Source organism: Tyto alba, unplaced genomic scaffold, assembly GCF_018691265.1.
Source record: "Tyto alba isolate M040663 unplaced genomic scaffold, T.alba_DEE_v4.0 Super-Scaffold_6, whole genome shotgun sequence".
Taxonomy (NCBI): Eukaryota; Metazoa; Chordata; class Aves; order Strigiformes; family Tytonidae; genus Tyto; species Tyto alba.
Window position 1 is genome coordinate 19,181,739 of NW_024881327.1, and position 18,604 is coordinate 19,200,342.

The window sequence follows — 18,604 nt, forward strand, 5'->3', positions numbered from 1 at the left end:
CCAGCTATTCTGCTGCCCACTAGGTCTGCATTACAGCTGTCTTCAGCTTGCCCTGGATCCTGGAAGACTTCCTGTTTTCACTGTTCAGGAATCTTAAGATGATGTCAGATTTTTGTATCACGTATGTATGATTTCCTTTGGGTTATAAATTCCTACACAAATACATCTTTTTCCATGTCAACTTTTTGCTTTGGGTTTTGTGGGTTTTTTGCTGTTTTGTTTTTTTTTTTTTTTTTCATCTGTGTAGGCAATTTACATGGAGTACAATCCTCTTGGCAAACCTTTAATTTAGAAGATGATTTAGCCTTATGTCTCTAAAGCAGTTACAGCATTTCCGGGCTATTCTGTAAAACTTTTCAGTGTAGTGGAAATCTCTAGTATATTGAATGTGATGAGAGAGCAATATACAAGCCTGCCCCCCTTTTCTGTTTTAGCCCCGTGACGTGCCATTTTGGTTTTCTTACCATTCATAAGAAGAGAAAAAAGAATAGAATATTTTACATGGAGGTAGTCTGTTGTAAACTTAAGGTAAATAATAAAATCCATTAATAGGTAGTAGGTGGCATGTTGTGCCTGAGACTGAGTCTCCTAGAAAGTGATCATGCAGGATGTTGTTATATAATGCCTGAAGTAGTTTCTCTTAAAAGTAATAGTTTGCTTAAGAGGGGGGGAAAAAAAAAAAAAAAGAGGGGTGTGGGGGGGTGAGGGGCAGGAAAAGTCTCTTCAAATTAATGTGCCTGCACAGATGTCTCCCTGTGTGATTCTCTGGGTGCAAGGAGGCTCTCTTCGCGGCGGGGGGAGCGCGGGGCTGTGCGGTGCAGGCTGGCCGGGCCGCTGCAGGTCGCGGTGCTTGCCCGCTGCCGCTGGCCTCATCGTGGCCCGAGAGGCAGCACCGGGGGCCGAGCGCATCCTTCCGCACCTCCAGGTCTCAGCACCGTGTGGCGGCGGGGACCTCAGGCATAACACCTCGTAGCGTTGAAGTCAACAGCAGTTTTGTTACTGACTCGAGTGGCCTTGTATTCGGTCAAAAATACCTCTTTCTTTTCCATTTTGCTTCCCAAAATGCTGTTCTTAGAACCAGTGAGATGCTGCGTGTACAGCTGTGTATATACCTTAGCTGCTTCCTGTGTGTACAGGTACATCTGTGTATAGATACAGATGTGCACATAGGCTTCTCCAGTATTTGGTTCTGACTTTAGGCAACTGTTTGAAAATGTGGATTCATGTAGTAATGTACCAAACATTAAAACTGTGTTGTAGACTATCACCCTTAGCATATATTTACCAAAGTGCAAAATAATGAGTATTTTAGACACTTCACTACTTTCAGCTCTGACCCTATTATCACTGGGTGGTTTGTTTGGCCTGATTGCTTCTCTGATTAGTTTCAACTCTCACAAAACCTGAAAATTCACATGGCATGACAGCTTTAAAAAGTGACAAGATACTATCAGTGTGCATGGGAATCCTCTGTTCTTATACCCTTCACACTGTTCAGACAGAGTCATAGATATGTTTACCCCTTTTATATTTACCTTCCCGGCTGAATTTTCATTCAAATATTTATTCACAGCTGCATAATAAATACAGTTTGATTTGTACCTAATTGTAGTAACTGATTTTCATTATTTATGAAAGTCATTGTCAGAATTCATTTGTGGTTCTGACTGCGAAGAAACTTATAGCAACAGCTTCATATGACCGCAGCAATAAAATAATTAACTGGCTCACTTGAAACAAGTCAATAGCCAGGGTATTAACTCATAATACTTCAGAAATTCTTTACACTTCTGTATTTACACTTGTGCAATTTTATTACTTTCTAATTGATAGGAGTCTGTTCTTGTTGTATTATAAGCTTTAATTATCTTACTGATGTATTTTTATGTTAAATTACTGATTTTGGAGAAATTAGGATGCCTGTCAGATTCAAAAATTGAATTTGTGTTCTAATTTGTTCCCAGAGCTACAAAATAACTGTGGGCTAGGGTGGAAAAGCATTATGGGTATAGGCATGCAAATGAGCTTGCCAAGTGTCTGTATATCATAAAATGTCTTAAATCTATGGACATAAAAGTAGGATGAAGACACAGCCATTAAAAAGGCAGTCATTTTTGAGTGTCGCATAATTTAGACACTTTAAGTTATTGAAGTGTCACAAATTTATTGCACCTAATTTATTAATACAATCATTTGGGATTCACTTATGTCTCTTGCTCTGCCCCAAAACAGAGGCCAAAAGTTGTTTAAAATGCAGACTCTGCTTCAGCAGTAAAAGTCTAAAATCTTTCTCAAAATACAGAGACATGAGAAACAACAGCTTTATTGTAGTAGGTGACGGGTGACCGTGTTCCTGTTTGTTTGCATTTGTGTATTAAAGTAGAGTAGAGAGATCCAATAAAGACCAAGTGCGTTTGGTTCACATTTAGTTTTTCTGTTGCCACATTAGGTGACATCTGTATGGGGAAAACCTCTAACCAGGGGAGGAAAAAAAAAAAAAAAAAAAAGATAATCCTGACAAATACCTTGTTACTTCTTTCATGCTTTGAAAAATAAAATAAAAAGAGTTTGTCATTTACTTTTAATCCTTTCATGTATGGAATTGGCTTTTCTTAGTTTGCAGGTTCAGTTATGTTTCTTTCCTACCCAGGAGCACTTTTGATGTGTTTAAGCAGTTGACAAAACAGTGCTAAGGTGTAAGATGAATGAAAAGGGGTACCACAGAGCTGGAGACAAAAGAATCCACTTGATTGTAATACATGCAGAGTTTTGACAAGACCCGTTGTGTGATAACTGAGACAATTATACACGTGAAGAGTTTTTAATTTTAGGTTCTTTTTTTTAAAGAAAAAAAAAAGATTCTCACCTTTTGTTATCTTTTCTTCCCCTAATCAGGACAGAATTTTACCCTAAGGCAGTTAGGAGTTTGTGAACCAGCAACTCGTCGAGGACTGGCATTTTGTGCGGAAATGGGGCTCCCCCACAGAGGTTACTCTATCAGTGCAGGGTCAGATGCTGATACTGAAAATGAAGGAGTGATGTCTCCAGAGCATGCCATGAGACTTTGGGGCAGGGGGGTCAAATCAGGGCGCAGTTCCTGTCTGTCGAGCCGTTCCAACTCAGCCCTCACTCTGACTGATACCGAACATGAAAACAAGTCCGACAGTGAAAATGGTAAGTTCTTATGCATATGCCCATATATAAATCAATGTCTTATTTGCTGTTTTGGTTGACACTCGATAATTTAAATAATTAAAGGAATGGCCTTGAATTATTTGCCTTTTTTTTTTCTCCTCTTCACAGTAAAGTCAATATTCAGTATCAGTCCTAACTAATGCAAGCTTTGCGTGTGATGTTTTAGCTGTAATTCTGACAGAGTTTAATCACAAAAAAGATAAGCTCTGTTTATCTCAGACCATGTCACCTGTTACCATTTGGGGAACAGCTAAGCAAGTGGTGATAAAGTTGATCCCCAAGGCCAGCTTGCAGTCAAAGGTTTCATTGTAAACCTTCTTCAAGACATCTAGGAGAAGTTGCAGAATATTAGAATGGATGAATGAACGCAAAGAATAGCTTATTAACAGGGCTCACGTGATCGGAAAACAAATTTGATTGTGCTTTAAACATCCTAGTTGATGAGAGCAATTGGAATTGTGGGGAAGAGGGACATGTGGCCTTTGATGTGCCTGGGGGACTGGATTACTGTGCAATTAAAATCTGCACACACACAAAAAAATCTAAACAGCAGCTTTGTAAGATGCGGGGTATGACCATTGTACATTAAGGCTTAGTGTTTAAACGAAAAGAGATTAATACAATTGACTGATTAATTTTTAAAGCTTTTCAAAATTTTTTTAGCTCCACTTGAGGTTATGAACAGAACCTAGTGTGGTGTTAAATGCTAAATGCACAAATCTTAGGAAACATTTTATCTCTACCATCTTTCCACTTGCAGAAGATTTTCAGCTTTACTAGAATTAAAATGATTGTTCTATTAACTTCATGACTTTCTAAATGACAAATTCAAGAGAGGAATAAAGAAAAATGAGTAAAAATGAAAATTTTGGATAGCTATTGCCTGCATGTCCACATGTCATTTTAATAATTTATTAAACCTGTTTACTCAGGTGTACAAAAGTCAGAGCAATTTTATTTCTATCCTCTGGCAATAGCTGTAACATGTTGTGGGAAACAGCAATATAGGTGTGCTTGTATGGTAATCCTTAAAAAAAAAATAAAATGAACTTTTATTTTAAACTATAAGCAATAATGTTTCATCCTACCTGTTTATTATTTTAACTTCAGTTTGAGAAAACAAAACAAAAGCTGTATTTTGGTATTATTCATACTTCTCTTTCCTCTGGTGGCTGGTTCTAACTGAAGATGCCTGTGCAAGATGGCTGTCTCAGGTTGGATCCTCCTTTTTGTGTGGGACGTAATGCTGCGTGGTACCTGAGGAGACAGTTCTCGATGTTCACAGGTGTCTTGTCTCATACTTGGAAAACTTGTTTTGAGTCAGAGGCAAGTTTTGAAAGATGAGGACAGGAGTACTTGCCTACTTCCTTTTGGCAGTGGAGTTGCTGCTAGATGACTCTTGATATCTCAGCTGCAAAGCAGTCTAGAATAACTTGTTGCGCAGTCCTGTGATTCTCCTTTTGAAATGTCTGTGCTGAAACAGATTCTCTTGAGTCTTTTGTAAAATCCTAGATTAATGATCTTGAAAAGGCATACTTACATATATACACACGTGCACACACAGTTTCCTTAGTTGTATCTTTACATTACCAAAGAGGTGACTGCTTCGGAAGTACCATAGGTTTGCTATACTTTTTTATAAACTTCATAATCACAATTTAAAAAAAAAAGCGCAAAATGCATGATTACAATATGCCAAAACTTCCTTTATGAGCATAAGGTTAGAGTTTTGTTTTATTTTTTCATGTGTGAGAAGACTGTGAATGTGTTAGAAAACACATTATTCTGCACTGGTTAAAATTGTTCAAGGAACGTTTCATACAACTTCAAAGAAGAATTTAGTCACTAGAAAGGATTACAGTTCATTTAGTTACTGATAGGGAGGCCAGCAGTCCAACTTAAGAAGTCACTGGGACTGCTGTGAGGCTAATGAAATTTTGATGGCTTGAGAGTCCAATAGGGTTATGAAACATATATAACTCAGACCATGTTATGGGTCTCCATTTCAGTGGAGACGTTACAGAAGTGGTGAAAAGCCTAATCTTTGGTATTTTTCTCTGAATTTTTGTTTCCACTGAACATGGAAGATTTGGCTGAGAAACTATTTTATACACATAGCTGGAACTCCGTATGTTAAATGCTCTCAGTAGAATAGAAAATATAATTTAAAGCCAGGGAAGCTGTATTGTCCTGGCAGGCACAGGTGTTCTAATCAAAGGTCCAAACTGCAGGTGTGAGTTTTGTTAATGTATGACCTGCAGTTAATAGCTGTGGCAGTATACTGTCAAAATCTGGCAAATCTGATAAGGCTTTGAAGCCGAAGTTAGAGTTGTCGCAAGTCCTCTGTGCTGCATCTCCCTTTGCTGTGTGTGAAAGTTTTCTGACTGAATTTTGATGGAACTTTCACAGGTAAATGTGGTTCTATGCAGCATGTTTACTTCTAAGTAAATAGATACAGAGCAACGGGTTATAATGAGCAAAACAGAATACCAGGTCATATTTTCCTCACCTAAAGGCCTCAGTTCTTGAGTGATCCCACTGTTCATCCAGTAAAACCATTCACTGTTTAAATAGTCAACTACCCTAAACAGACCTTACTGGAATCAGTGGAACTATTCATGATGATGAGAACTGTGAGTTATCCTACATCTTTATGAACTCAGGCTTAACCATTTGTGGAATGGGTTTTCTTTCTCACCAGTTAGGCAAGAATTGAAGCTTGGCATCAAAATACAATTTCCTTTCCTTCCTTGTAGCTGTTGTATATGCTCTTCAGAAATAGTTGTGGATTTGCCTCAGGAAGGCAAAACTTGAGGTTTTGCTGCAATTACAATGAATAAGTGGAAATAGTTTGTTGAAAATACTTTTACTTGTCAAGGTCTCAGTGTTATGTTTCTAAGATTTTACAAAAGCAACCTAAATTTGTGAATAATACTGCCAGGATTAGAAGTTTCTTTAAATGAATAGCATTGCACGTGATTAAGTTGCTGAATTTTAAATATACTAATAATGTACCATGAATGTCAGAAGATTTTTTTAATTTTTTTTTGTACCAAACATCACAACTATTTATTAAACCTAGTGGTTTATAGATGTATTCTCACATCAAAGTTTTAGGTTACTGCTCAGTAAATCATTCTGAAGAGAAATATTTTTCTTTGAGCTCATTCAAGTTCCGTATATGACTCTTGGCATCATATTCTGACAAATTTGTCATGTCAGCCTCCCTGAAGGAGGACCTGCATCTGTTAATCTGGGAAACCTACCAGCGTCACATACAGTATGATGTATCGGTTGGAGCACACTGTGTACGCATGTGATTCTTCAGGCTTTCTTCTCCATTCCCATTGCAAGTTACTTCATAAATGCTGCATCAAGAAATTTGTGTTCTAATTGTTCTAGGAGCTGTGGCTTTGAAATACAAGCAGCCCATCTTTTACATTCTTGTCAGTAACTTTGTTGTTAAGCTGTTCTAAGATTATTAAACCTTGTCTTTTAAACTTGATAAATATTCCATAAGAGTATGGGCTAGAAGTTGTAGTTAGGCTTCAAATTGACCCTTTTGCTTAAAGAGTCAATGTATTTTTAAGGTATCTTAGAATCCACTTATTTAAGTTATTTTTAAATCCATTAAATTGCAATCCCTGACTTTATGAGACACAGAAAGCTAGTAAGTAAAACATGTAAGTTAATTGAGCAAGTTATTCCTAAAGTCCAGCTCCTTATGGAGTGAGTTATTTATTGTAAAGTTATATAACCGGTTTTGCATGCACTTTTTGTGCCAGCCTGAAACTTGGGCTGTGGCAATGATTGTGACTGGAAAGTCACTCATTTAAGATCTTAAGGAAGTCCCTGTCACCTTCTATCCTTTTGGAAGCAGTATTGACAGTTATTCTGAAAAAGAGTTCGGCACTCCTAATAGGTGTGTGCCGCATAGTTGACTCTGCCCACAGCCACAAAAACTAGCGGGGAATACAGAAAATAATTCTGATGGCGCTAGAATGTGGGGCTTTATTTTATTATTTAGTGAAAGTTTTGCACTGATGGGGGTTTATTAGAAGACCGAGGGAGATCAGGAGGTAGCAAAACAGAAAGAAGAAAGGGAGTGAGGTATATAAGATCGTGGCCTCAGGCTGTCATTCTGAATTGGTCAGATAAATGATTTGAAACTTGGACCCATTTTTCACAGATACAGAAAAATAGATATTGCTGTTAGAATGTTCATTGCTAAGGATTTCTGTAAAGAGAAAATATCAGTTTATCAGCTGCGTGGGCACCTGCTTGTTTCCTCTCCAACTTCAGTTTCTGAAGATAGCATTCTTGTGAAACTAGTACTTTCTTGTCCTTCCAGAATGGTGAATTTACTGGCATTCAGATCTCTGAAAACCAAGAAATACGTTGGTAAGGTACTTGTAAAGACATTTTAAATCTGATCTCTCTAACACAGTACATCTATAACATATACTTGAACTCTGCATTCTTAAATACTGCACATCATTCAGGAAGTAGTGTTACACATTTTCACCTGTTTAACATCCTTCTTTATTCTAAAGGAAAACTTGGCTTAGATGAACTCTGCTGAATAGGAGCTGCTTGGTACCGACTAGCCAAATGCTGAGCCTACTGATCAAAACCAGCCACTTAGCTGATGAATTAATACTCATCTTACTGCCATGCCACCATTTACAGCTTCTTCACTCTTTCCCACATTATTCCATCTAGCAATTATCTACCCCTCATTAAGCATGCCAATATCTCTTAAATCCTGCTTTGCTAAGAAATTTCATGACCAGGAAATCAGTTTGGTTTACTGCTAACAGAAGTCAGCTCTGAAATAATATTTAATATCTAAATGGGCATACAAATTTTTCTTTGGTTACAGACACATGGAACAGAAATCTGTACACAAAAGTAGTCATCCCTGGTTTTCTGCAATATTATCACAAGTTTTGTGTATTTATGCCAATTTTCAGTTTCTGTTATATTATGATTATAGTTCTGCGGATATATTTCAATAAGTCTTCTTAGCATTCACTGTTAAGGCAATTGAAAATCATGTTGGTAATTCCTTTGGCTAGTGGCAGCCAAAGAGGGAACAGGTGGGATGACCTTTTTCCAGTAACTTTTTGGGGTCTCCTGGATTTCAGAGGTTTAAGTGTCACTGAACTCGCTGTTGAGGAAAGTCATGAGATTCCAAAGGGCCATCCTAATGATGCTTTCACAATGGGAGTCTGGTACAGAACATCAGGCCAGAGGATAAGGCTCTTAGAAAACACTTAACCAAATCTTTTGATGCACAGGAACTGTAGGCTTAACAATAGCAATAAAATCAGAATTGGGGTCTGCAAGAAAAAACAAATCTAAGAAGAAAATTTCAGAGAATTCACTCTTGGCTGTTAAGCTTATAAATCCTTCTGTTAAGGAATGGTGAAAGAGGTGTTCAAAGATCAACTGTCATAGCTCAGGATTTCGCCAGAGATCTGAATTTCAAGAACAAACCATGCAGAAAATGGAAGGAAGGTCAAATTTCTGAGGAGGAGCTTACAGAGATGAAATTGGGGAGGTCCATGCATACAAATAAAATTGAGACATACTCAGCAAAAAAGTGATGAGTTTTACAGAAACATGAATGCTAAGAAAAGGAAAAAGATGTGGTTCAACCATCTGCTTAGAGCTGGACTAACATTAATTTAGATGAGATTGCTCAAGGCCTTGTTAGGTTGAATTTTGAAAATTTACAAGAGAAATTCTACTTAATCGCTGGGAAACTGTTCTGGTGCTTAACCAACTTCATTGTGATTTTTTTTTTTCTCCCCTTTATATCTAATCAGAGTTTCCCTTGTTGCTGCAGTTGTGACCACTGCCTTTTCCAGTGGAAGACCAAAGTTAGATTTCTACCTTTTGCCTTTCCCAGGCTCATTCAGCTTCTCCTCGAGTTGTATGTTTCAGTACTCCAATCATCATGGTCAGTCTCCACTGAATTCATTCCAGTTTGTCTGTGTTGCATGAGTACTGGCAAGTCCCAGTCTGAATATTGTACTCTAGATGGGATCTTCAGATGTTGAATGAAAGGGACTAATCACTTCCCAGGGTATGCTGGCTCCATTCCTTTAAATGCAACCCAGTATGTGGTTAGGCGTTATTGAGCACACTGCTGAACTTGTCCACCTTGACTCCCCAGGTCCTTTACTACAAAGATGCTTTCCAGTGGGTTCCCAGCTAGTACTGTTAGATGAGATTATTCTACCTTTGGAATTCATGAGGTTTTTTGCAGCCAATTCTTAGAGCCTGTTGAGATCCCTCTGAAAGGCAGTCCTGCCCTGCAGTGTGTTGATCACTCTCTCCAGCTTGATGTCATCCACAAACTTGCTGATGGCACATTCCATCCTATTCTTTCTCAATGTGTTAAATGTACTACAGACATAAAACAGGATCAGCCCCAGTGTTAGCCCCTGAGGAATCCCATTAATATTGGCCAATAGTTGGTCTTTGGACTGCAAAACACTATTCTTTCAGACTTCATACAACCAGTTTTCCACAAACTGCACTTTGTAGCTCATGCAACCACTCCCTCTCTTTCTGGCTTGGCTACCAGGATACTATGGGAGACCATGTTGAAAGCTTTGCTGAAGTAAAAAAACCCAATATCTGCTGCTCTCCCCTTGTCTGCTGAGACAATTATCTGTTCATAGAAATCAGCTGTTTCTTGGGGGTTTATTTTGCCTTTGGTAAATACATGTTAGCTGTTCTAATTCACATCCTTTTCCTGGAGTGCTATCCAGGCATATGAAGGGTAACTGTAGCGGTATTTGTTCCATAATCTCCCCTGGGAGGCTGGGGCAAGGTTGACTGCCTTTACTTCCCCATGTACTCCTTGCCCTTCTTGAAGATAATGTGACCTTTATCTTCTAAAAAGTGATCAGGAACCTTCCTCTACTTCCATGAATGACCATTCAAGGAATAGCAGAGTGGCTTTTCGATGACATTGATCAGCTCTGCCAGCACCTGTGGATGTCTCCTGTCTGGTCCCCTGTACTTGTGTATGCCCAGCTTGTGCAAGTGTTGCCTAACAGCTCGCTCTTCCTCTGCAGCAGTAGGGCTTCACAACTGGTGTTGAGCTTTGGCTTCCCTGTCCCCCATCCTGCTTATCCAGGAAGTATTTCTGTATTCCTCCTGGGTAGCCATCAGCTGAAGGTCGTAGTGGTTATCTGTCATTGTTTTCTGTGGTATGTGAGGGTTCCTACCACAACTTTGTAAGGTGTCTGTGTACAGTGCCACTAAAATAATCTTACTACTGCACTCAGCAGTGGTAAGACAGAAATACTGCATCTCTGTGACTGGTTTTGGGACTACATTTTGAGGAAAATGCCAGCCAGCTGGAGCCTAGAGAAAGGTTAATCAGAAGTTTTAAGCACACATCACTGGAAGAGATTGGGAAAATTCAGACTGTTGACTCTAGCATGTTCCATCTAGATATTGCTGCTGTTATAAAGGCCATGTGTGGCAAGCAGGGTGAGTAGCAAACAGTGCAAATGGCAAAAAGTAGAAGCTACCTCAGACGATGGAATTCCAAGGATGACTCAGTGAAAGAGATTGCTGGGAACCATGCAAATATTTCATTATCTAACTTATTTTCCAGAACAATTCTAAAATGTTGGTGTAGCTCCCATCAGTCCTGATTTGTGGGAGAGGGTAGACAAAAGAATGTCTTCACTTCCTTCCTCATTTTGTTTTCTATAAGTCAGTTGTGTTATTCAACCCAAAAATTAATAAACAGGAAGCATGTTGAAAAGAAGGCGGCTATAAAAATGTTGCTCTGCAATTTGCTATAACATTAATATTCATATCTTATTTTTTTCTTCTAATTGGAAATGGTTAACTTCTCATAGATATTTTTTTTTTCTCTTCACTTGAATTTTGGTATAAAAATATTGCCTTCCAGTCCCACTAAACAATATGTGTTCTTCTGGACGTGCTTGCACAAGGAAATCTTAAAGAAAACAGCTTTTTTTCATTTGAGTTGTGTTTTAATTGTGACGTTGCCATGAAAGCAAATCATGCTTTCCACATCTATAAACTGATACCTTTGCTGTTTTGACTTGGAATGTGGTTTTGATGTCCTTGAAAAATCACAGTGGTAGCAGTAAACTGTTTTAATTAATGAATTAGAGAGCAACAAATTTGCTGATTCAGGTTTATTGACGTAATTATCACTGGAATAAAAGAAAAAAAAAAAATCGGTCAGAGCTGTGAGTTTGTTCGGTTTGTTGTTATTTGAAAGCAAGTTTCTCAGCCACAACTTTCTTCATTTCCTGTATAGTTAGGTGTATCCATTTATATGTGGATATGGGGGTGTGTGTGTACATATATACATACATTTATAAATTCAATACACAAAACTAAATTAACGGTAAAGTCTACATAATAACAATATTATAGGTATATATTGTAGGTATCACAGGTAAAGTTTAATTAATACTTATATAGCCTACATATAAGGAGTAGGCTTACTCATACTCAGTTGCTTTAAAGGTGTTTTTTAAGCTTCATCTTATTTTGATTTGAAATAAGATTTTTAATTGCATTTACTTGAAAAATTAAATATATTGAGAAATAATCTAACAATGATTTCAACTTTAAAGTAAATATAGGCGGTGCTACTGTCGGAGTATCAGCAATAATTAGAGGTGAGAGCCTTTGTATTCTGGTCAAATAACAGCTAGAGAAAATTTGTCAAGTTGTTTGTGTTTTTTTGTTTGTTTGTTTTACAAAAAGCTGCAAAGGCTTTTGTAGTAGTTCTTTTTAAAACTAACTCATATTAAACCCACGTAAAGACTTAATTTTGATGTGTTTTGGATAAAAAGTTCTATTTTGTTTCAGCTGAGAATTCAGTTCAAAATTAATTTTCAGGTCAAATTTGAAAATTAATTCATTTTACAATTATTAAAACATTACGTGGATTGAACTGGTTAGAACTTTTTTTGGTCTATACAATGTGCTGCCTTATCTGATAGCAAATTTTAAGCTTTTTTTTTTCTTGATTTAAGCTGGGAAGAAGATAAGTTCTCAAATCTCGGGAAAAGAAATGCTTGTTAAGAAGCTAGGTTTTTGATTTTTATTCCACCCCACTCATTCAGTATACCATTTTCTTCCTAAGTTATACAGGCTTGTGTTTAGTTATTTATTGTTTTCACTTGTACATCGTAGAGAAGGAGAAGTGTGGTTTTGGCACACTGAAACCAAGGAGAAATATTACTATTTTTCACTTCACATTAGAAACCGTTCAGTGGAAGGGCCTTTGATGCCTGCTGCAATCATTGTGGATTAGTCCAGATTTCTATATAGTACATGGGAATTCGCATACTTACTATCTTACTTTGATTTATTAATTTTTTTTAATTTCACTATTGTGAACCCACAAACATCAAGTTAGGAAAGATGAGGGGGAACAGTAAAATAATTATGGATTAAATTATGAATATGCAAATTGTTAATAGTCATATCTCTCATCTTCTATAAGAGCATCAATAATAGAGAAGAGTTTTTCTTGGGGTTTGGAGGTTCTGTGCAGCTGCCATGCCAGGTCTGTGAAACTGCTGGTGAATCCCTCCCTGGGGTACTGTGGCTGCTGACTAGATACATCTGAGACAAAATGTGAGCATTTCCACCTCTGGTGCAGTATTCATAGCAGAAAAAGCAGCAACTGACCTGGGAAACCCTGGTTCCAGATTATCAGGCTACGACAGAGTAAAGACTAACAACAGGCTGGTTTCTTTGGTTGACTACGTTATGATTGCTTTTCGTCCTTTGTGGTGAAATAGGTGCATAAATGTGTGTGTATGGCTATGTATGCATATATATGGCTATCCTTACAAGACTTTTCCTTAAACAATTTTATTTTCACAGCTTGCACACGTAATTTTTTTACATATTAAACATACAGTGTTGAAGACTGGTTACTTCTTTGAAGCATTTCCATAGCAAATCTGTGTGCAGTCACGAGCATAGGCAAAGGAAAGTTATTCAGTGTTACACACTTTGCCACTGACCTACTGTATCCTGGAGAAAGAGATTGATTTTCTTTTTTTTTTTTTTTTCCCCAGTAGCTGGGTTTTTATAAACATAATACTTCTATAAACTGCTTTATAGTTATGAATAAAGTGAGTTGTATAATTGCTGATGACTAATGCTACGGAGTCTCAGTCTGCACCTGTGGCAGACAGTCTAAAGAATTTGGGTTGCTTTGTCTCTGTACAAAACTTGAATTTCTTTTTGTGATGGGTTTCACTGAACCAAACTGTGTTGGTCACTTGTGCAGTTTACAGAAAAATAGCAGAAGTGAGAAGTCTAAGATCCTTTTTGGCAAACGTTACTTCTTGGAGAAAGTTTGAGTTGTCTTTTCTGTCTGCTGTTGAAGATGGATAATGAATGTACCAAGATAGTTTATAACCTTTGAAGTTCTTTTGAATATTCAAAGTTTCCAAGATACGTATGTCAAAATGACTTTGAAAGGAAGGGCCTGCTATCATCAATATTTGGTTAAATGGATATTATCCAGTCTTCTTCAATGTAGAGTTAACCAGAATTGTTCAAGCTGCTAAGTTCTTCGTTGCGTGATTGCTGTATGTTCTATAAGGAGATTTATTTAAAACTGCTTAAAAGCTGCACTCAGTGGGGAATTCTGCTGCTCATTCCCTTAACTACTTTAGCAGCAGAGAACATATGACGTCTTTTTCATTAACTGTCTTTGCTGCTTGTTTGCTTTCAGTGGAGTTCTAGGAGATTGTTATATTGTTTTGTAAACTCAATATTGCTGGGTCCTGGCTGCTTATGGCAATTGAGATGAGATTAGATGCTTTTGTTAACAGGCCCCAGACTTTAAATTTAGAGGGACTAGGCACCATCTGCTCCCAATTAAAGGTCCTGAGTTCTGAAATTAATTCCTTCCATTGGTCCATTAGACTCAATCTTGTGACCTAAAGTCATGATAAGGTTATATTAGCCTCTTGAGCCTTGGAAAAGTGAGGAGTTCACGCAGGGACAGTACTGGATATTCCTTTTAGTCCTTGTATCAGCGTAGTTAGAAGGCAGAAAATAATGATTGTTTTTCCATTATACAGGTAGAGTGAAACTTTTTAAAAGCACCCTGGAGATTCAGAGCTCACATCCTCATGAGTTGTAATAGGACTTGTGCTCCTAAATCATTTAAGTGCTATTGAAAAATCTTTCCTAGAAAAATCAAATTAATATAGAGAATGTTGACTAAATTCACAGAAAGACTTGATACAGAAGTGGGTTGAGTGTAGAAGTCTGTTGTTCCCAGACTCACATTTGCTTGTTAGATTAGCTGTGTTTTGCCTCAGCTGTCTTTCATTGATTCTGTCTGCAGCTGCAAAACGATAGGGGATCTTACCAGAAATCCTGGCCCTGAAATTGTTCTGCCAGTGCTTCTGCTGAATTATATCTGTCCTGTGGTGTGTAGATGTTGCAGAGAAGAAATGGACGGATGGACAAATTGGTTCACATTTTTGCGGTTATAACTTCACACACACACACACTTCTCATTTCCTTTCTGTGTTTAACTGAAAATTGATGTTTGCTCTATCAAAATACAGCAGGGAATACTGTGGAGCAGGGAGAACCTATAGCCACAAGCTTTTTGATTCCAGAAGAAAAGCTCTAAGATGCCAAATAACTATGCTAGTTGTTTTAATTTAACATCAGTTCCTCATACACGTGAAAATGTATTTTAAAGGTTTCAAGATCTGATAGTTCCTCAGCAGACTTCGGTTTAATTTATACAGTGCTAGTAAATTTCTGGAAGACTGTTTGTAAGAATATTATTTTTGAGACAAAAATCTCCTCAATGTCTAAGAGTATTCCTGTCTTACCCCAAAAATCAATTTATGAGAATGTTTTGGGATGTGCTGTCCATTAGGCTAATCGTAGAAGTAAGCAAGGAGAGAGTTCATATGCCCGTTTTCATTCCTATCTAACAATCCCCATGCCATAAAAAATGCAGCAGTGTTTGACTTCTTACAGGGAGCAAACAAAGTCAAAGTGACTGCCTTCTCAGCGTGGAAGGAATGACTTGTGACTGCTCCACCTAAGTGTTGCTTGTTGGCGACCTGTCAGCCAGAGGTTAAACTCAGGAATTCAGTTTTTTATTACTCTTTATCAATATTTTCCCTAAGTTGACTTAACTCCCCGTCCAACTCATAAATTTCATATTCACAGGGCAGTGAGGATATTTATCCACTCCCAGCGATGCAGAGGTTTATACCTTCAAGGCTGACTGCAGTGCCATTTCCTTCTGCCATCTTGATGCTGCCAAGGCAGTTTTATGTAGCTGTGTCTTTCCTCTGTTGCTTTTTAAGGTTGCCAGAAGATGGCCGTACCTGCCAGCTGAGCCCTTTAACTACTGGCTGAACAAGGCTGAAATTCTTTTCATGTCCGTGGGGAAAACTACTCTTCTTGCTCTTCTAGCAGTTACAGTTCTTATTTCCAGCAAGGCCAATTCTCAAGCAGACAAGGACCTGTTGTCTTTAAAAAGAGGGTTTCACTACAATCAAGATGTAGCCATGTAACAGCTTTTTAATTGAGTTCATAAACAGCTATGTAAAAATATTTATGTTGTCTGCCGCCTGCAACTAGGAGTTAATAGAGTTTAACAACTTGGAAGATACCTATTTTTCAACGTTACCTAAACTAGAATAATGTTGGAGTACCCATGATACTAGGTGTTATTTGTCAAGTGTGGCTTAAATAGCTCTGTGACATGTATATATATGTATACAAAGTCAGTTTTAGTTGCTACAAATGCCTAGCTACATTTTGGAAAAGAGAAGTTAGAGTTCTTACCTTTTTTTTTTAAATGTAACATATAATATAAAACTGTTAAGTGAATTTAGCCAGAAAATGCTGAAGTGTCCATTTTGCATACATTAATAACATTCTCCTTATACAGAGAGTCATCTTTACACTTCTGGGACGTAGAGAACACATTTAAACAACTGTAACAATATTGAAATATGGTAACAGAGTCCATGTACTTATAGTGAGCAGTTCGCTTTAAAAAAACCAAAACAAAACAAACAAACAAAAAAAAAACACAAAAAACAAAACAAAAAAAAAAACCAAATTATTTTCTTCCTTGTTTTCTTACATGTTCTTTGCAGTATCAAATATATTGATTTTTATGAAAAAAGTTAATCGGCTTACCTTTGTTCAGAGTGGATTTTTGTTCCTCTGATCAGCTCTACACAATTGAATTTTTCATCCTCTTTTCCGAGGTATTTCAATGTTATGAAAAAGGCATTAAAGAGAATTCTGATATATTATTCCTTTATAAAAAGAATCTACTGCAGTGTACTTCTGTTGAAGCTGGAGAGTTAATTGAACTCAAAGATTTCTGTTTTGTTTTCAATGAGAAAGATATCTATGCTTGGTAAATACAAGAGACAGTGTCTCTTGGGGAATGGGATTACATGCTTCCTTTCTGATTCTGGTTGCCCCAGAATTCATAATATGAATTTGAAGTAACCATTCAGGTGATGTGGTACTATTAATTATCTAAAAATCCAGTTTTCTTTGTGATTTAAAACATTTTCAAGTAAATTTGAATACAGTACACAAAAATATATGGCAAAAAAAAAATTTCATAGCCATATCCAAAAAATATATGCTTTCTGAATTCTTTTTATCATACTGTGGTTCTACTTTTATGGAGCCATGGCTCTCCTCCCCGGAACCTATAAAAAAAAAAAAAAAAAACAGATAGCGTAATGCATTTTTATGCAAAATATGTGATTATCCTGTTTTGCCTTAAGAAACAAACAATAACAAAAAACTATTAAAAAAAAAAAAAACAGAACAACCCCCCAAAACCTACAACTTTTTCTTCCATTGTGGTCCTCCTTTATTTTTCCTTGTATAATCAAGCCTGACCTAATCTTTTATGAGTTGTTTTTGTGTCTGTATTACCTCAGGCTGTGCTCTCATCAGACTTCAGAAGCTAAGTGGACTTGAGTTTTGGATAGTCTGTGGAAATAATCAAAGAAAATGTACTGTACTCCTGGATGTGATGATAATGGTTCATTATGTCCATTAAATTTAGTACTGAATCAGTGCTGAGTATTCTGCTGTAAGTTCAGGTTAGACTCAGTATCCTGATCACTTGTAATTACTGAAGTGCAACTGTTAGCTCAGCTAAACTCCAATCCTGGTGACTTTCGTTCTGCTTATCAATTTATTCTGAACTTTACATGTGGGAAGCCTTCAAAGTACTTGCTTTGAAGTCAGAGATTCTGCTGTGAAGTCCTGATTTGGTCACTAATTTGCTGTCTCTGCATTTGGACATTACTTCATCTCTCTGATTTTGTTTTCCTACTTACAAATGGGCGTTGTAATGCTTATTTTCTTTCAAACTTCCTAACTCTGCCTTTTTTACCTGCTTGAACTAGATAATTTTAAAAGGTTTGTTTTTTGTTTTTTGTTTTTTTTAAATATATATGTGTGTGTGTGTGTATATATATATAAAATTAAAATACATTTGCAGTAACTTTAAAAAAGGCATCATTTTTATAAATTCAGAAAGACTTCTGAATCCTGCAAATAATCTCACTGAATTTTATCCAATTAAAACAATGAAGTGGATGGAAAACCTAGACAGTCTCTGGTAATTTCAGATAAGATTGCAGTAAAACTACTGCAGAAATTGTAAGCAGCTTTAAGATGCTTGCTTTTGCATATTCTGAATAAGTGCAAGTAGTTTCATACATTCTTAAAGTGTATGTCAAATTGTTATTACTAGAGATGTGTTCTTTATCTACTAGTACTAGAGTAAAAAAGCAGAGAAGATGTTGCTGCCCTTTATTTGGTTACGTGCCACCTCCCATTATAGCAGAGTACAGCTGAGCTCGTGTTCTTGTCCAGGCTTTGGCTAAATTGCTACGAGCTTCCTGAATTGATTCTTTTGATTTTTGATTATATCAGTTCTCTTAGATCAAGTACTACCATTTTTCACACTCCTCTATAATACCATTTGATGTTTTCCCTTATCTCCTGTTCAGAGCTCTTCAACCCGAGGCTTCACATTCTATCCATTCTGTAACAGATTTATTTTACCTTCTTAGGAAATGGGCACAAGTGTCTCTGTCTCTTGTTTTGGAGAGCTGCACATACTGCCATGCTCAGTGTGCTGGATGTTTTCCTGTAGGATTTGCAAAGCATGAGAGAGGGGAGGTGAAATGAACTTTCTGAAACTATCTGTACTGATCTTATCAAATCTAAATGAAGCAATGGCCTTTCCTCCACTCTTCTCTCATCCCACCAAAACCCTGGGAACAGTTTGTCATCAGGTAGACAAGCCAGACTCCATTCTTGCTCAAAATTAACATGCCCCAGTATA

At 37.2% G+C, this 18,604-nt stretch overlaps 1 protein-coding gene across 7 annotated transcripts in view; it reads left to right on the forward strand.

Moving 5' to 3' along the window:
- TENM3 (teneurin transmembrane protein 3) overlaps nucleotides 1–18,604 on the forward strand; it is a 1,343,701-nt gene that overhangs the window by 1,037,846 nt on the left and 287,251 nt on the right. For 5 of the 7 annotated variants that reach the window (XM_032988404.2, XM_032988405.2, XM_032988406.2 and 2 more), the window contains exon 12: nucleotides 2,896–3,174. The exons of the other annotated variants lie outside the window; for them this stretch is intronic. In XM_032988404.2, coding sequence (XP_032844295.1) covers nucleotides 2,896–3,174 — 279 coding nt within the window. The remainder of the gene's footprint in view (nucleotides 1–2,895; nucleotides 3,175–18,604) is intronic. 7 annotated transcript variants of the gene reach the window in all.